General features: G+C 35.1%; 1 protein-coding gene across 1 annotated transcript; it reads right to left on the bottom strand.

The window, feature by feature from the left end:
• Positions 1 to 961: 961 nt before the first annotated feature.
• Positions 962 to 8,634, bottom strand: LOC107947034 (nuclear pore complex protein NUP98A). The gene is given in 14 exon segments (XM_016881574.2): positions 962 to 1,945; positions 2,323 to 2,364; positions 3,009 to 3,186; positions 3,310 to 3,426; positions 3,593 to 3,731; positions 3,946 to 3,988; positions 4,084 to 4,162; positions 4,711 to 5,309; positions 5,407 to 5,577; positions 5,580 to 5,633; positions 5,804 to 6,436; positions 6,843 to 7,124; positions 7,770 to 7,833; positions 8,141 to 8,634. Coding segments are annotated over 13 exon segments (3,009 nt in total). The 5' UTR covers positions 7,789 to 7,833; positions 8,141 to 8,634; the 3' UTR covers positions 962 to 1,292.
• Between the last annotated feature and the right edge of the window lie 12,070 nt (positions 8,635 to 20,704).

Below are 20,704 nucleotides of genomic sequence, written 5' to 3'. Positions count from 1 at the left end.
AAATGACAAAAGTTTATTATGACATCACTACTAGTTTGATGGCAATTAGAGGACAGCATCGCGTTTCTTAAATATTTGTTTTTACTTGTTTGGATATGTATCTATTTCTTGAATATTTGTACTCTTAATTTATTTTTAATTTACTTGTGTAAAATGATTTCTTATGCAACTTTATATTAATTGAAATATGTTACTTGACAAATTTATTCAGAGTATGACATAATTATTACTAATTTTCATACTATGAACATGATATAATTATCACTAAGAATATAATTTACAATTATATTAATACACTATTAATATTTATCAATTTTCACAATGTTAACATTCGCAAATAAGGAACTTAACAAATTTGTTTATTTAAATATTAAAAAAATTCACAAATTAATTTTCATAATGAATGTTTTAATTCTTTGGTGATAGTGTCTTATTTCAATAATTTCACCCAATAAAGACAAATATTATAAACAAATAAATACTTAACAATAAAATATGTTATACCCTTATTTATCATTCTACCCATATCAACTTTTAACTATTAATTAACTTTTACAAAACAATTTTAAATAAATAGATAATAAAATCAATTGGTTAAACTAGCCACTACAATCAACTATCAACTATCAACTATCAACTATTAACCAATTGCCAAACAGAATTACTATGAAATTTCATTCAAACCACATTCCAATACAAAACTAAAGATATTTTAAAATTTATTCAATTTAACCCCTAAACCTAGACAAGCATAACTTTTAATCTAAAGTTTCGAATTAAAATTCAATTTCACTTTTACACATCAAAGACCTACTTTCAATTCCTATTGAAATTTCATAACTACTTTACATTTTATTCAGATCGATCCCTAATGTATGAAGCCAATAATTAAGCACAATTTTCGCTAAACTATTTAATTAAATTTCAATTCATCTATATACTACCTCTATAAATATCTCTATTTAATATTTAAAACATTTTCATATAGAAAAGCACTAACATCCAATTTCCCCCTCATTACTTTCGAGGTTCCCCATACAATGGTAATGCCATTTCATAAGCAATCTAATTCCAAGAGTCAGCATCCCAAGAACAGAAAAAAAAAACTAACGAAATCACTCACACGAAACCATTCATGTATACCGTCTGATGTGACACTTAAAAAAGTCGAAACATTACCACAATTTGCCAACCCTGTACATTCAAGACATTACCCTTTTTAATGGGGAGAAAACACATGTGCCACCCACAAACTCTTCCTTAACAATTTCCATGAATAAAAACAAACATTGTTACAGCACATCTTCCTCTTCCAACTTGTACTTGCTGAAGTGATTTACCCTGAACCTCCATTCTCCTTTCATGGGATCATAGGAGAGAAACTCTGCTCCTTGGTCCTCAGCCTTCTTCTTAAGCATCTCCTTATATTTCTCCACTTTTGGCCCTTCTGTATACTGCTCTCTGGTCCTTTTGTCGAAGCACTTGATGTTAAGCAGCGTTACTTCTGCAGGTTTATTAAGACCTTGTCCAACAGGAGGTTTCTTGCTGTCATCCATGTAAACAATTACCTCGCGGTTGTTGAACTGGACAAGGGACTCTAGATCAAGGCATCTCACATCTGTCTCACCCAGGAACTTTATGCTTCCATAACCATGCCGCCCAACCACAAAGTCCTTGACACGGCGACAGTACCCTGGTTCAGCCCTTTCCTTTGCTGCCAGTTCTTGGATTCGGGGTTCTGTATAGTAATCAGAACGCCTGAGCTTAGGCATTAGAGCCTCGACGTCAGCCCCGTGCTCATACACAATAGCAGCCTCACCAGCCCTGTGGCCACTGAGTGTCATGAACGAATCCTCTTTCTGTACAGAATGATCATGATGGACTCCATTAGCTTTCTGGTTATGATGAATCCGCTCCTTCACAAGACCATTTTCAGCTGGGTTTTCTACAATGATCATATCAATCAGAAGAAATTAAAATTAGTAAAGATGCTAGCAAACTGATTTGCTAATCAGAATAAAACACTCATCATCTTTATGACAAAGAGAATCACCGTGGCATAAAGGAAAAGGCTTATTTTAATGCTTTGTTTTTTGTCCCATATGGATATTAGAAACTCCATTGGAGTTGACAACAGGCTAACTGTGTTTTTTGATGACTGTCTAGAAGGAAGTTAGAGAACAAACAGAGAATGTTTTATAACCTATGCAATTTTGACATCATTAAACATTAAATCAAAGAAACATTATGGGCGACATAAAATTAATATAATGATACGACAGTGAATTGGCGAGTAAATTTCATGAAAGAGATACTACTTACTATATTTATCCTCAGCATTGGAGCCATCATCAGAAATTTTACCTAAATGAAAAGGATGCTCCAAAAAGTCAGCCATGAGCAGTCAAAAATCATTGTAGTTGAATAAAAAAGAGAGCACAAATTCACACATCTGAAAACAAAATCAGAGAATTTCTTTAATGCAATAAGCTCTGGTACCTAGACTTTGAGCGTATGTAACCGACGACAGTACTTTAAATTTTTAAAGTTCATCTATGTATTTGAAAGATCCTTGTAGGATCATATCCTCATCCCATGTCCATATATGTGTCAGAAACAGGTAGCAGATACAGATACATCAAAGAAAATGAAGAGTTGGAGCAACATAGGCAATAAAAATATTGAAATGGCACCAGAAAAGTGACTTTGTACAAGATATGGCATTTCCATTATTTTTCCTAAATGGCAATTGGTAGTAATAGGTTAGCACGTTATTTTGAATAAAATTCAGTGTTGTGTGTTTCAGACGAAGAGAACAGAGACACGGACTACATAAACAGAGGGAACAATTACACAAGACAAATACGGCAACTTCCCAAAGATCCAACAACTTTTATTAAGGACTTGAGTATCAACAAGGCTATCAAATTTTATCCATGTCTATAACCTTCAGTTCTAATCTGTAATTCACCACAAAAGGAGAGCATATGAGCTTGAAAGAATCTTACCATTCTCATGCACCAGAGTGGATGCATCCTTCAAAGGTGATACCTTCTCTACAGGAACTCTTGAAGGCCAATTTTCAGTGGGACGAATAACCAAAGCCCTTGGATTTTCCCTAGGAATAAAAACAGCATCAGCCTTAGGTGTGCTCGGTGTCTCTTCATCATCATTGAAAAATGGAACCTATATATATTAAACAAACAAAACCAACAAATATTATAACTATAACCTCATATAGTCCACCAATGGAATAATATTTCAAATTAGAATAGTGTTTACTATTTCCAGGAGAGGCAGCATCCTCACCTTTGGATTGTCGTTATTAGGATGATATTTCCTTGCAGGCAACCTAATCCGTCTTTGTGAAATGTACCGTGAAGTCAACAGGGGCGATATTCTAACAGGAACGGGTTTGTCCGTGACCTGATAAATTGATTACCAGTCAAACGATATTTATATTATAATTCTGAATAAATCATTGGCACTCTAGCACAAAGAGAAACAGATAGAGGGATGAGGGGAGAGAGATAACAATCTATAATATGGAACTCAAAAACTAAGAGCAACTAAAGCAATTTCAGGGAGTTACAGGCATGCTAGAAATCCCATATTGAACAGATGGTGCAGTCCCAGCCCGACCAATTGACATTTGAGGCATTGCGGGGAGTGTTCCATAGGGATTACTAATAGTCACAGGTTGTACTACAGCAGCATTTTGTGTCACAGACCTGCCAAACATAAGAGGATAAGTAATTAAGCTACAAAATAGAAAATCACAGACTACATGGATGACCATGGAAAGAACTTGTTCAGGCATACTTTTGAATGCAGATATACACAGGTTCTACTAGTAATAGATATGGACATGCTCGTAGGTATGTATAAGGATATTTATAAGTGATAGTGAAAACAGAACCAAAACCCAATGGATATTAAACATACGGTAGGCCAACATTACTCTGACCAAAAATGCCTGATCCACCACCTATAAAGACAGCAAAATCATTATGGTCAGAAGTGTAAAAAAAAAAGCGCTCCCAAAACATTCAATGATAATATTCAAGATAAAACTTTTCTTACTCATTTGTGTCTGACCAAGATTACTAAAGCTGAAAGCTCCAGAAGTCTGAGCTGGCTGGAAAGGTGAAGCAAAAGAGGGCTGCAGCAACAATGGATCAAACCAATAACTTAAGGCTCAGAAACAGGTAAGAGAGCATGCACATTTATGCAAAGACTCTTGCATAAAACTAGAGAGCATTATAGCAAATTAAAGCCAGAAAAACTCCTAAAATCATAAAAAATTTGCTCACAATTTTTTTTCATAAAAAATCTGAAACACATTATAATCAACAAATAGTCATAAGGATATTTAGTCAAATCAACATGACCCCTTGCCTTTAGATATGCAACAGTTATCTGTATGAACATATCAACTATGACTCTTCATTCAATAGAATAACACATATTTGAAGACAAAAAACTACAATTACTTTGAACTCTCAATTAAATAAAATAAAAGAAAAGTGAACATGATTCTGCATCCCCACAACAGCACGATGAAAATGTACAGAAATAAAGCACTTTGACCAAAGTTGAAGACACGCAACAAACATTCCAGCTTACCTCTATAACCAAATAACACAAGCAAAGGATCATAAACATGATAAAGAAAGAAGAATGATTGTAAGGATTTCACAAGTGACGTACAGTTGTTGAGCCAAAGGCAGTTGGGTTGCTAGGAGCCAATGACAGAGAGCTCGAAAACATATTCCCACTAAACCCAGTGGAAGGCGTATTGAAAATGCTAGTTGGACCGAAGCTACTAGTATTCTGTCCAAAGGTAGAGCTTGCCTGCCCAATTGCAGGGGTAGAAGTGAACAGAGAAGATCCCTGACTGCTGCCAAAATTTAAACTAGTGGCAAATGTGGGAGTTGTTGCTGGAGCTGCACCAGTACCAAATATGGATGGCGAGGATGAAAATGAAGGAGTTACAGATGAACTAAAAAGAGATGAACCAGTTCCAAATGTAGGAGCTGAAGAACTAAATATTGAAGGTGTTGTTGATGAAGATGGGCCAAAAAGGCTTGATGATGTTGATTGAAAAGGATTTGATGTAGTAGTTGAGGTTGTAAAACTTGCACTATTAAAAGATGGGGGTTTTATACTAAATGGATTAGCACTCGTGCCAGAAAAAGGATTTTCAGATGTTTGACCAATTGTTGAAGAAGAGCCAAAAGGACTTGCAGGTGCAGCTGACACACCAAAGCCAATTCCTCCAGAAGGCTGAGCAGCCGGTTGCGGTCCACCTGATATTTCAAGTTAATATAGCAAGCTAGTCAATGTCAAGCACAGAAAAGGAGAATGATTAACTTTCAGAGTCCCACAACATTTTGACATAAATACCTTTATCTCCTAACTGATAATCCTCCCATCTCAGCTCCTCATGACTTTTATCTTTGTAAACATGCATTGCTGATATTGACTCCAATTTTGCAGCAGGCTGTGTACCACTCCCACTATCTGCATCAGTTGTAGGTGTATAAGGAGCTACTCTACTGCCTCCACGTTGACCCCAAATGCAGACTGGCCAAAGGTCGTGCTTCCAAATGCAGGAGAAGAGGATTGGCTTCCTACATAACTCAAAAGAATTTAGCTTTTATATATGCGTGTTTTTGTGTGCACATATATGCATATTGAACTTGGTACTCGATGGATAAGACCAATGAAATATACAATTTTTCCTATCAGGATAAGTAATTCCAAAGTTATAATTGCTCATGTAAACTTAATAATTACTTACCAAAAGCGGAACTCTGTGCTCCAACTGTAGTTGTCCCAAAAGGACTACTACCAAATGCTGCTGTTGATTGTCCAAAAGCAGGGCTAGACCCAAAGCTGAAGGAAGAAGTAGAAGACGCTCCAAAAGCTGGAGTGCTAGATGTGCCAAAAGCAGGTGTGCTTGAAGCTCCAAATGCTGGGGCATTAGACACACCAAATGCAGTTCCAGTGCTCCCAAAAGGACTTCCAGTTGAACCAAAGGCAGGGGTGCTTGTGGAACCAAAGGCTGGGGTACCAGTGGCACCGAAAGCAGGGGTGCTTGTGGCACCGAAAGCAGGGGTGCTTGTGGCACCAAAAGCAGGGGTGCTTGTGGCACCGAAAGCAGGGGTGCTTGTGGCACCGAAGGCAGGGGTACTAGTGGCACCAAAGGCAGGGGTACTGGTGGCGGCACCAAACGCAGGGGTGCTTGTGGCACCAAACGCAGGGGTGCTTGTGGCACCAAACGCAGACTGTGTTGAACCAAAGGGTGTGGAGGAACCAAATATTCCACTACCAAATGCAGGTTGTGATTGCTGCCCTGAGCTTCCAAAAGGACTTGATTGAGTGGGAGTAGATCCAAAACCAAATGCTGGCTTCTGACCAAAACCAGATGGCCCTATAAAAAACAAAGTCATCAGTTGAACGCTGAGGACAAGACACCAAGTTCCCAGGAGCTTATGGCTAAAAAGTCAAAAAATGCATAAAATTAAAAGCAGATTACTAATAAAACACTAAATTCTTCCATCACCAACAAATAAGAGTGCAACTAATTGAAATATCAATATACTTATATAGGTATCTAATTGAAATATAATTATATTCATATAAGCGTGTATCTAGACACAAAACAACTAATGATCTTCACATATTTGGCATTAGAACACTAAAGCACCATAAAATACCAAAAGACAGAAGGCATTACAATCACATTCTTTATTATATTTAACTAGAACAAAAAAGAATGTAAAATGAAGGAGAACTCAATTATAATGATAGGATAAACAACATAAAGAAACATTTACCACCAAAAGATGATGAATTGCCAAAAGCAGGAGTAGACGAAGACCCAAAAGCAGGCATGGAACTTCCAAATGCCGGAGATGATGATGCACCAAAGGTGGTTGTTGAGGAAAATGAAGAAGAAGGTTGGGCTGCACCAAACACCCCAGTAGAAGTACCACCAAATAGTGAACCCCCTGTTTGGGAGCCAAAAGGAGTCGGACTACCAAAGGAAGATTTAGGTGCAAACGGATTGCTACTTGGATTGGTCTGGCCAAATGGGCTACTTGCTGGTTGCCCAAAAGCTGTTTAAAGAGTTGCTAACAATTATTTATTAGTGCAAAAAAGTTCACAAATAACAATTTACAAAAAAATTATTTCCAAAAAGAAAAAAGACATGCAATATATACACACATATATTTGTTAAAAACATAACAACAAAATAGAAACTCTGATGACAAACTACAAGTAGATATGTAAATCACAGGCAAAGCACAAGCAACTGACCAATAACAAGCACAAAAGTATTTCTAATTAAAATATTATAACTAAAAGCAGGCTAAGAAGCTAAACAACAGGACACAGAACAATCAGGATAGGATTTTGTTTCGATAACAATGCAGTAGAGTGAAGCCCCAATAGTGGAAAAAAATTATCTTAAAAATGATACTGATAAAAATTTAAAAGAAATAAGGAGCGAAAACAATATTCGAATATTACCATTACCATTAATATTATAACTTTTTTTGGATGATTAAGTTAATCTTCGATGCTAAAACCAATAAAAGTTCAGATTTTACAATGCCTAAATAAAATTGGCAGTCATGAGTTTCTAGTTTTAAAGAATGGTAGCAATTATACACTCATCCAGACATCAGCTCGATGAACCGAATCAAAAACTCGATTCGATTTCAACAAGAAAGATAAAAAAAGGTAAAAGAAAGACTTACGGTTAGTTGTACCAAACATCTTCGTTTATATAGTTCTTATACTCCGCAACTCTTTGATTTCAAACTGAGAAAAAGAGAGAAACAGAAAGCAAATTAAACAAACAGGGAAGCTAGAATAAGTAATGAATATGTAAACTCCACTGAATCCATGCGGAATTTGAATTAACATTGAGAGAGATAAATTAAATGCGGCAAAACGTGATGCCAAAACTTGGGACCCATTTGTTTCCGTTTATTTTTGTACCAAAAGAATAAACTCTTCAATGGCGGCTGAACTTTTTTCCTATTTTTCTTCACGATTCATTTCTTTAAAAACTTAAAAGAAGAAGAAGAAGAAGAAGAAAAAGTTACGCCAAAGAGGGGGAATATACCAGGAAAAGGAAGGTATTCAGTGCTCCGACAAAATCCCGAATAAAATCCTAGAAAGCCGTTAATAAAATGGAATCACCATGTGTTATCAAGCAGGGAAACAGTGGGGGAGAAAGAGAAGCACAAAATGAAGAGATGAGAAGTTAGGGTTAGAGAGGAACTTTTTGGGGTCTCTGAATTCTGACTTGTAAGAAATTGAAGAGTGTGGGAAAAATCAGAATTCGAAAAGGTGAAGGGTGGGGGGGGGGCGGTGGAGAAAGACAGGACGGATGGCGAAACAGTGGAGCAAAGAGAGGGTTTTGAAGGGTCGGGTGATCCGCGTAGCGTTGTTTCCAAGTCCGAATAGTCAATTCTTGGTAACCTAGCGTTGTTTTAAAGTTTCTCTTTCTTCAAAATGTAGGTTTAAGCGTAAAAGAAACCCTCGTAAAAGAATTAAAAGTTTAATTGAGCTCTCACTAATATGGAAGACGTGGATATCTTCTTTGCGGTGACATGCTGGTCCTCGTGAAAAAAAGAAGAAGAAATATTGTATTTTTAAAGTTGATTGTGTGAATAATTAAGGATTCATTTATTGTTGAATGAGATATAAAGAGGAGATTTATATGCTAATCAATTGAATTAGGGGTAAGGGTCCACAAAGAGTTGAAGATGGATGCAGCTTTCATTTTCTCCACCACCATAGGGAAAATGGAAAATTAATATGGATAGTGGTCAGAATTTGAAATATGAAATAGGTATGGTCGATGGTGTGTTTTAAGATGCAGATAGTTTGTGGTGTTTGGGATTTGCAAGGAACATAGAGTTGTGTAGCACATATGAGACAAAACTCTGGGACATACTTGATAGTCTTAAACATGCTTGGAAGCTTGGTTGTCGAGATGTGTTGTTAGAATTAGATTGATTGGAAGCGCCGCACCATATTAAGGGACCTAATAAATAATCAGCTAGAATCACGTTATAAATACGATTTGAGATTTGTTAAGCTGTGATTAGAATGTTGGTTTAACTCATGTGTATTGTGAATACAATAGATTGGCTGATCATTTAGCAAAGGCTGTAGAATGAACGGACATTGGCTATCACCTTTGGTCTCAACCCCCTGATTTTGCTCTGAATGTGTTGCATGAAGACCTTACCGGTTTATTTGTTACTAAATTAATTATTATGTAATAGTCTGGAATGCTTATTTTTTAAACAAAACTAAAATAAAATTATTCTGTCATGTTAACATAATGTATTTTTATTTTTATTACTCTAATTTTTTTGTTAATTTAGTCATTGTAATTAATATAATTGTTCAAATTCGTCATTATAGTTAAAAATTTCATTAATTAGATTGTTGATGTACTATTTATTTTACTTTTGACTAAAATTAGTGGCCTTTCTATAATTATTCCGAGACATTACTTTTGTTTTATTTACCACATAAAAATTTTAATGGTGGCATCATCAACATTTAAATCCTTTTCAAGAAAAAGAAATCCAACGACCGCGAACCATGACCATAACTTCACCCTTTCCGATAAACTCACTAGCCAACATAACATCACTGGCCATCCTACAACACTATAAAAGTCACCCTACAACATGATCCTGACCAATACTGTAACAGCCCAAAATTGACCCTAGTCGGGAAGTGGTTTCGGGACCACAAAATCGAGTCATAAAAATAATTAATTTCCATATTTTATGCTTATTATGTGTGTACATGAGTATGTGGAAGTTTCATTCTCCAATTTTTCCAATTGCATGAGAAATTATTAAATAGGGATCGATATGAGACATGGTGAAAATATGATAGGCTAATTTAAAATGGTCTATTAATGCATGTTGTGAAAATGATGGGTTTGCATGTCAAATTACCCAAAATTTGAGCTAGTGGTTGGCCATGCTATGGGTGGAAACATGTTGGGAACATGTTGGCCTAATGAAGTATGTAGGAAAAAAATAAAATAAGGAGTATGGGTAATAAAGAAAGGAAAAACAAAAAAAATGAGTGGTTGTTTCCCCCCATTGCCGTGAGCTAAAGAAAGGAAAAGAAAAACTTGTTCATCCTTTTTCATCCTCTTTTGACCGAAAATTCTAAGGGAGGAGGAAGGAGTTCTTGCTTCATGTTTGGTTTGGAAGAGAATTAGGAGGAAGTTTGGCCATGCATGTAACTAGATTGAGGTATGTTTGATATTATTCTTTGAGATTCATGTATATTTTAAGTTGTAAGTTTGAAATCTACCTAGCCATGGTTCAAACTTTGTTAAATGATGGAGATGATATTCGGCCATACATGTTACATTCTTGGTTGGTATTTTGATGTTTGATGTTGTGGTGATGAGGCATGAAGATGAGTTAAGATTCGGCCTAGGTGGAGTTTGCGTTAATGCCATTGCATGCTAAATATGAAGCTTGTTAATGATGCATGTGATGGTGGATTGATGATTCTTGAATCTCTTTTTTTAGCATTTTTGAGTGAACACATATGTGCATTGGTTGCTAGATGAGGAAGAATCGGCTAGCAAGTTGTGTGCTAAGGCCGAATATAATTTTTGTAGGTTAATGAGTAATGCATGTGCTAAATTGATGGAAAGGGAGAGGATGCTTTACTAGTGTATAAATGATATAAAGATTTTAGAAATTATTTTTGGTTAGGTGTATGTATGATTAGGTATATTCGGCCATATGAGTAAATATATAGATGATGTTAAATTTGATTATGTATAATGGGCCATATAGGGTACACATTATGATATTAACTTTGATTCTCTATAATTGATCAAGTGGGTGATTAGTAAGGGTGATTGCCGAATATACTAACATACATATGCATGTGTAATTGGATTGTAAATATTTAGCAAGGCGGTTAAACTAGTTGATTTATTGATTAAGCTCAAGGAGTTAAAGGAGGAGAATCGAGCAAAGGCAAAGAAAAGATCATCGAGTAGCCGAGTTGGAACCATCTTACCCAACACAAGTAAGTCATTAAGCATATCTTTGGTATTGATTTAAAGGATCGTAATACCTATACCATTGTGTTTAATGAGATGAAATGTATACAAATGTATATGTAAGTAGAGATGAAATTTGTCGAATGTAAAAAGGAAGTGAAGCCTATTGAGTGGCTGGTTTTCGGCACTAAGTGTGCGGGCAATAAGTGTTCACGGTCATGAGATTGGCACTAAGTGTGCGGGTTTAAATTGTACAGCACTAAGTGTGTGAGTTTAAAGTACATGGCACTAAGTGTGCGCGGTTGATTATTAAGCACTATGTGTGCGAACTCAATATATATTTTCTATAAATTATTTACATTAAGGGTGCGACTTTACCGAGTCGATTTTGGACAGCGGAAAAGGTAAGTGTGCGAACTTGAAATGCATGGCACTAAGTGTGTGAGTTTAAAGTACATGGCACTAAGTGTGCGTGGTTGATTATTAAGCACTATGTGTGCGAACCCAATATATATTTTCTATAAATTATTTACATTAAGGGTGCGACCTTACCGAGTCGATTTTGGACAGCGGAAAAGGTAAGTGTGCGAACTTGAAATGCATGGCACTAAGTGTGTGAGTTTAAAGTACATGGCACTAAGTGTGCGCGGTTGATTATTAAGCACTATGTGTGCGAACCCAATATATATTTTCTATAAATTATTTACATGAAGGGTGCGACTTTACCGAGTCAATTTTGGACAGCGGAAAAGGTAAGTACCTTGAGTTCATGGCTAATAGGCGTTATGTTTATATTTGGAGTTGAGCTTGGTAAGTTTTGAACTTATGTGACGATTATAGTTGAAGTCACGTACATAAGGTTCATTGTGGAATAGGTGAAAGTTCGTTTAATTGTATGATTATAACGAAAATAAAATGATGTATTAAAGGCCAATGTAGGACTTGGTATGAGATTGAACCATAGGGTTTAAGGAACTATGGTATAGTTTGGTATGGATGGAGTACTTAACCTCATTTCATTGTTTCCTGTTGTGATAATTTTATTAATGGATGGTTGTGGAATGCTTATGGCTTACTGAGTTATATACTCATTCGGTGTTTGCTTGTCACCTATTCTAGGTTTCTTGGACTCGTCTCTTTTTGCGTGATCGTGCCGTCGTCGAAGTCATCACACCGGCTAGCAAGTTTTGGTACTTTCTTCTTAGTCGGCTTAGGAGAACATTTCGGCATGTATAGGCTATTATGTTGTGTTTGAACTTTGGTATGTAAACTTTTAGCCATGCAAAAATGGCATAAATGTTCGGTTGGGTTTGGTTTCATAACGTTAGGTCGTAAATCTTGATAATTCGACCTTTTTATGCCATATGTCATGGTTGATTATTTTGGTGTTAAAATTCATGATATGGCAATAGTGTAGTAGGGGGATGTTTGACAATGATTAGCCTTTGGCATGGCTAGTCATGATCATAATTTGTGATATGTATGACGAATTACTAGTTAGATCAAGGAGAAATCACGAAATGGGCATAGTTGCTTTCGTAACAGATGCTGGCAGCAGCAGTGACGTGAGATTGAAAAATCACTAAAAATAGTAGGAGTGGAATTAATTGATGAATAAATTATGTATTCGAAGCTCGATGAGTCTATTTTCATATAGAAGCAACGAAAAGATCATATGGACAGTATGTTAAGAGATATTCAGGTTCTCGTGAGACAGGGCCAGAACGGTTTCTGGATTCCCTGTTCCGACTTTGGAAATTCATTATAAATTAACCAGAGACAATTAGGAGTCATACCATATATGGATAGATTCCTCTCTGAGTCTAGTTTCTATAGAAACAAACGGTATCAGTATTGAAGCTCTGTGCAGGGAGATATTCAGGTCGTAATGCGCAAAGGTCAGTGTAGTCGATCCCTGTAACATGGGAGACTTTGACTAATAAACTGTACTAATTTGCCCGACCAAAAATTCTAGAAAAAAATATGTAGATGGGCATATGAGTCTAGTTTCAGGGAAAAATCACGAAACTGATTTTTGAGTTGTGAAACTCAAGATATGATTTTTAAAGCGACTAGTACGCAGATTGGCAGTGTCTGAGAAATATTTTTATAAAGGGTTTAAAGTCTGTTAACATCTCGTGTTCGACTCCGGTGTCGGTCTCGGGTTCGGGGTGTTACAAATACTCTACTTTATTTTACAGTGACGACGCACTATAAAAGTTTGTCTTTTACCTTTCTCCCAAATTATTCTTGCTTTGGAGTGAATTTCTTAAAAATGCTGTTTTTTTAAAAAAAATTATCAGATTAGGTCATTTTTTTCAAAAGAATTATGAGACTAGGCCACAATAATGAAAATGCTTCCAACTGGAATCTGTTTCAACTGATTGGAACATAATAATCCACCATTCTTTGTAGCCCCGAAGCCCGCGCGGATTAGCTTTGCGCTAGCTTATTCTAGCCCTGGGCAAACACTGCAATGCCGACATCACCACCTGCGCCTCATAATTGCAACTGAGAAGCATGATGGCTGACTTTGATACCAATTGATACAGACCTTTGGAGAACCATACCCTAAAACTAGCTATTGAGGTTGGAAAGCCTAGATCCATATAAATTTCACTAGGAAATCTCTTACTTCCCTATGTAGGATCCAAGTCCCATACCTTGAAATTGGAACATAATAATAGCGTTTTCCTTTTGGTCCTTTTTCTTAAGGTTAAGGTTTTGTTTTTTAAAGTAAGGTTAGGGTTTTATGGATTTTAGGGTTTAAGGTTTTGTAGGTTTTTTTATACTTTTAAGTTATATATATTTTATAATTTTTGAGATGTAAAGTTAATAATTATTTAATTTGATATTTACAAGCATCGTATTTACAACAATAGTATATTCAAATTATTCAAATTGCAAAATTTAATTTGATTCATAATCGAAACTTAAACTACTCGATTTAATTAAATCTTAGTTTTTAATTTTTTTTAATTTTTTGAATGCAACTGAGTTTTGATCATTATTTACAGTGCATTATTTTTAAACATTTAGATAGGTTTAGATAACATATCATGGGAATCCCAGGATATCTGATGGATAAGTGGGGAAAAGTCTGGAGTTGAAATTGCTAGAGAGAAAACGCTCCACATAAGATGTGTTTTCAGTGCAGTGTCAGAAAAAAGAACTAAAAGCGCAACTGACATGGCACAAAAACGCATCCAGTTGGATGCACTTTCACTTTTTTTTTTGTAGTGCACTAAAAATGCGTCCTATGTAGAGTGTTTTATCTTTAGCAATTTCAACTCCCCACTAGCTCAAGAAAATTTTCTAAATCAATTGTCACTCACCCTAGGGTCTACAAAAGCAATCCATTTCAGCATTGAGTGACATAAAGCATTTACGAGTAAAGAAAATTGTAAGAAGATTGAAGAGAAGTTCGCACATAACGCATAATTTGGAGCTACCACGCAATTTACATAAAGTAAGGATCGATTTTTGTTGTTCATATTTAATTATAACACTATTTTTTGCATAATGTTTTTGTTTCGAACATGTGGAACATGTTGTTTTGGTGAAAATGAGTGGACAAATTACTACTATTGTTTATTACGACGATGAAGTGCATAACACCAAGAACGAGGTCTTTTTTATTAGATAACACAGTGCAGTTGACTTTTAACCTGAACATACAATTATCAGAACTGCATGGAAGAATTAGGCAAAAAATCGTTGGATCCAATCAGATGAGAATATTGTCACTTAAATATCAATTTGGTACTTCAGTTGACCCCGTCAGATATGACACCTTCGATATCAGAGGTACGAGGAGGGTTGGAGGTGAAGGTGCAGACGTATATTGATAGTGGATCACCATTTCTTAAGTTATATGCGGAGTTTGCAAGGACAAATGAAGGCACCTTGTAACACCCCTAACCTGTTTCCATCACCAGATTAGGGTTACATAGCATTACCAAACAAAGCAAAACATTTATCATCAAAACAGAAAAAATTATGAACTTAATCTAATTCTAGAAAAAAACTTATGGGCCTTAAACCAAGTCCACGGGGCCCTAAAAATAATTTAGGAACATTTAGGGACAAGTTTGAAATAAATCAAAAAGTTTAGGAAAAAGTTGAAAATTTGGGAAACAGGGGTCGCACGGCCATGTGACATAGCCTAAGCTGTGTGGGCTTTCAAAGTATGGGAAAAATGGTCATGTCCCAGCCTGTATGTCTGCCCGTGTAACTCACTGACTTGGGTCACACAGCTGTGTTGCAGGCCGCGTGGAACCTACATTTGAAATTAAAATAACACATGGCCGTGTGTGGTACAAGGCCGTGTGATAGCCTGTATTCGAGGCTATGTGCTCCTAATTTAGCCTTTAAAACAAGTCATTTCAAAACCTACACTTGCATACCAAAATACACATTTCCCACACACATTCATATGACCAAAACACACCTTAAACACATACAAAACATACCAATTCAAGCATCCTATATGTTTTAACCAATATGCCATTGAAAGGCACCACATTTCAAACACCTAACCTAGATCAATTTAACATAATAAGTTCAATCATTTAACATACTTCAAATATACCAGATATCCACATCCAAAAACATATCAATCAACCATTTCCTTCCTAATTTCAAAAGGTCATGCATAACCATTAACATCTTATAAATACACTTCATATATAAACCATCAACAAAAGCATTAAGGCACACCAAAGCTTGGCACAATCCAAGACATACCAAATAGACATACAACCCTATACATGCCATTTATAACCATTATCCCAAACTATACAAAATTTACCAATATGGTTGATAGATAGTGTGATCGTGCTCTGACGAAGATTCTAATCGATTGAGCTTTTTGATGATCTACAAAACAAAGAAAATAATTGTGTAAGCAACTAGTGCTTAGTAAGCTCGTATAAAAGAAACTTAAACTTACTGAATACATTAAACTAAGCATAATTTAGTTTAGTGATAGTCCAAATTCCTTTTCTATACATAACACCTAACAGGGTTAATTGGTGAAGCAATGCCCAAATAATTCCAAGCAAAACATGTATATAACATGTCAACATTTCCTTTTCATAATTCATCGGTTCTACATGTACAATAGACCATTTCTTCCTTTCAATTACACATATCATTATAATCCATTTCATTATCCAAAGTCATGATTCATTTCATATATTCATATACTCATTTAAGCTTCATTTACCCGTTGAACCAAATGAAATAACATCGACTACTTAGATAATACTCATATAACCATTTAATTCCCTAAACACACCACAAACATCACTAGTTAACATATTTATAGACATATGAAACATATAATCACACTAAAGCATAAATATTCATTAACAAACTATACTAGTTAAAACATTCATTTCATATACATACTTATAATACATATCTCAATCGAAACATGTTACCTGAATAGTGAATGGTTAAAGGATGCCATGGTGTCTTTCAACCATGGTCTTAATCATAGCCGACTTGATGTGATAGTGTCTTTCAACCATGGTTTTATTCATTCCCCAATTTGATGCCATAGTGTCTTTTAACCATAGTCTTATTCATTTTACGTCGTGTTGCCATAATGTTTTTCAACTATGGTCTTATTCATTTCCATCGTGTTACCATAGTGTCTTTCAACTATGGTCTTATTTGTTTGATTTGTGATGCCATATCTTCTTTCAGCTATGGTCTCATTCGATAGCATCGTGATGCCACAACATCTTTCAACTATGGTCTTACTCGTTTCTGGTATAGTGCCATAGTGCCTTTCAACTATGGTCTTAATAATTTCCTTCAAACCAACAAATTTTCATTCACATATATATACAGATAGATATTAAATTGATTAAAACCGTAACTAATTGAATTAACCAAGTTACAAACTTACCTGAACTCATAAACGACTTTTAACCTGAATCGACCACTATTCTACCACTTTGACTTTTCAGCGATTTGTTTCCGTTCAAGTTGTTTCTTGATCTAGATAAATATTTTTATTCAATTAATATCATTCCAACATTTAAATAATAAATTTAGCTTATAACCCTTTACAATAAAAAATTACAAAATTACCCTCAAACTTGACCTTTTTTTTGCAATTTAGTTCCTAAACCCGAAACTTGCAATTTAACCACTTTTAATTAAAATTCATGCTAGCCAATTTTTACCTAGTCTTATAACAGGCCATATTTATCATCAATTTACAATATTTTCCTTGAATTTTACTATTTTCATAAATAAGTCCCTAAACCTTAAAATCATAAAAAATTACTTAACAAAATATGTTTATTTAGCAACCAAGCTAAACAATCTACCATAAAAATTCAAAAATATATCAAATTCATCCATGGTATAATTTATAACATTTAACAGTTTTACAATTTGTCCCTCAAATTAGCTAGATTAAGTTGATACGAGCTCAAAAACATGAAAATTACTAAAAATAGGACAAAATTTCACTTACATGCACCCTAATATAGATTGGCCGAATGTTCTTTATGCTTCACCAAGGCTATACAGTTTCAAAGCAAAAAGCAAAGGAAGAATATGATAGTATTATATTTTTTCATCTTTTATTTTAATAACTATTTTATCAAACTACAAAATTAACCATTAAAAATAATTAAAATTTCACCAAAAACCATACCACATCTGTCCACTATATTTAACCTTGGAAAATTTACCAATTTACACCCTTAATCCATGTGTTAAATCAATTTAATGCAAATAAACCTATAGTAATTAACTGTTTCACTTTTTTCAATTTAGTCCTTTTCACTTAACTAATTATTGAAACATTAAAATTTCTTAACCAAATTTTAATATGACCCTAATAACATTTCATAAATATTTATTAAAATATTTACAAATTCAGTTTACAGAAACGAGGTCTCAATACTTTATTTTCTAAAACCATTTGACTTTAGGGATATTACACTTGAACCTAATTATTCTTTCAATTAATAGAAATCATTAAATCAAATGTCAATAATATTTTACTTTACTAAAAAATATTAATTAATAATATTTTCAAACTCTCATGTCAGATTTGTGGCCCTGAAACCACCTTTTCTAACATTACTAAAAAATAGGTTTTTACACCCTCAGAGGTCGACTTATGTTCCAATTTTAGATACTAGAATGGAAGAACAAGCCGAGAGTCCAACGACTTAGTTGTGTGATGGGTTCACTACTTTGTTAGAAAGTTCCCATTATGTTATCCTGGAATCATCAATAGGAAGTCACTCATCTGTTTCGGCATAGATTTCAGTTGCAGCAAGTAGAACACTGAATAATCGGGGTTTGATGGTAACACAAAATACTGGACCCTTGCACAACACTCAGTTAGTAGTTTTTATTTGAACTTCGATCAGTCGATGTTCAATGCTGGGAACACTTATAAGGGACTGATATGAAGTTCCAGCAGTTAGCAATCAACAGGTGATTTTAGTTGTTTCGACAACTATACAAGAATCCCTACGATGTCTACCAACAAGGGGACATCTAACCCTGGAGATGTTGGTGGGGTTGAGAATGGAGAGGGCACTGAATTCGATGTCGAACCAATTCAGGAGCCTAGTGTCGATGGTTCAGAAATTGCATTATTATCTGAACTAGAGGTGATTCTAACTGAACCAGAAGATGGGGTTTAGATGGTGAAGGTCCAGGAAAAAATGCCAAAGAAAATCTATAATTCAGGGCGTACTCACCTCTAGCCCACATGTAGACTGTGGACCTATCAGCAGAAGATGGGTTAGAGTTTGTAGAACTACCACATAGAAGACTGAGCATGCGAGTTCTTTGTTGGATTTGGGTGATTTAGAAGTGGGAAAGGAGTTTTCCTCTAAAAATGATTTTGTCACTGTAGTGAAGTGATATAACATCAAGAATAGGGTAAACTTCTAAGTCTTTAAATCCCAATCTGAAATTTCGAGGTGAAGTGTGCAATGCGAGACAACAAATGTGCATGAAAAATTATGGCTTCTATTAAGAAGAAGACGGGGTTGTAGATTATAAAGAAATATACCGCTCCGCATATGTGTGTTGTCGCAGGTACTGCATCAAGAATATTTTATATTTGGAGAGTTGAATTACTAATTTTAATGTACTCGTTCTGTTCAGATATTTTACGGGATCATTTAAACTGGATTCAAAGATGATCGCTAACATAACATTACATATGGTCAAAACGAGTCCTAGGGTTATTATACCTGTTTTAATTACAAATATTTATAGCCACTTCGGTTACACATCGTCGCATCACAAGGCATGGATCGTAAAATAGAAGGCACTACATAAGATGCATAATAGGTGGGACGCGTCGTACAATGATTAATGGTAGTGGTGTCAGGTACTAGAGATGTACGTTGATCTGCCGTAATTCGGTGTAGCAGATTAAACTAGTTCTCGCACTTTAGGAGCTTTAAATTAAGCATTATCATTAGGATTTAATTATGTTTTAGTAAGTTTTGTTAGAGTCCAATAAAATGTGCAAATCAAGTCTTTTATTAACCTTAGGGGCCAAGTTAGGCCTAAGGGTGAGCTAAAGTACTCTGTGAGTATGCAGAAGACCATTAGAAGCTGTTCTACATCAATACTGATCACTATGTCGCTGATGGTCGCTAAACTAACTAAAAATTCGACTAAGGCAAGCGCACCTATTGAGTAGTAGTATAGTTAAGGTGAGACCGGAAATATCATATCCACAAGGACTAAAAGTACTAGTAATTACTATCTTTTTATTATCTAGCCTAAAAATTGAAGGGATGTTTTCTAAACTTAACTTAATTATCTAATTAACTATGAACGCGACAGAAATAAAAGTTGGAAAATATTCTTTGGAAAACTGATGGAGAAGACAATACCTAAGGAAGAATCCACTTTGACTTCACTTATTACTTCTGAATTAGACAATTTATTCACTTGACTCAATCCGTAGAAATCCTTGATTTATGTTATTATCTCTCTCGAGACTAAAAAAAACTAACTCTAGGTTGATTAATTGAAATCTCTTTCTAATTAAAACCCCTAATGTCGCATTAACTCGACTTATGAATTCTCTTATTAGATTTGACTCTAATCTGGCAGATTTATGTCGCCCTATCTCTAGGATTGCATGCAACTCCGCTTAATTATGGAGGATCTACTTTTAAACAGGGACTTTTGCTCCACTGAATAAGCACATCAAAGCTTGAATTAATATCCTGAAATATTAAAACAATGATTAAATCTCATAATTAAGAATAAGAACAAGTATTTATCATATAATTCAAAAAGTAATAAGATCCGTCTTAGGTTTCAACTTCCCTAGGTATTTAGAGAATTTAGTTCATAACAATAGAGGAAAACATCTCAAAATTGGGACAACAACAAAACATAAAGAAGCCCAAAAAACTTCTAAGGAAATTGAATGGAGATCTTCAGTCTTGAAGGAGGTCCTGCTTCTGAGCTGATTCTGATGGCTATTCTTCGAGTATTTTCTCATTCTACTCTTCGTCCCCCTTTTTATCCTCTTTTAGGGTGTTTATATAAACTTTGAAATCCTTCTAAACCCTGAAAATTAGCCTTTTTCGAGTAGAATTAGACTTGGGTTCGACA

This window comes from Gossypium hirsutum, chromosome A08, assembly GCF_007990345.1.
Source record: "Gossypium hirsutum isolate 1008001.06 chromosome A08, Gossypium_hirsutum_v2.1, whole genome shotgun sequence".
Lineage (NCBI taxonomy): Eukaryota > Viridiplantae > Streptophyta > Magnoliopsida > Malvales > Malvaceae > Gossypium > Gossypium hirsutum.
This window is presented reverse-complemented; position numbering and strand designations above follow the sequence as displayed.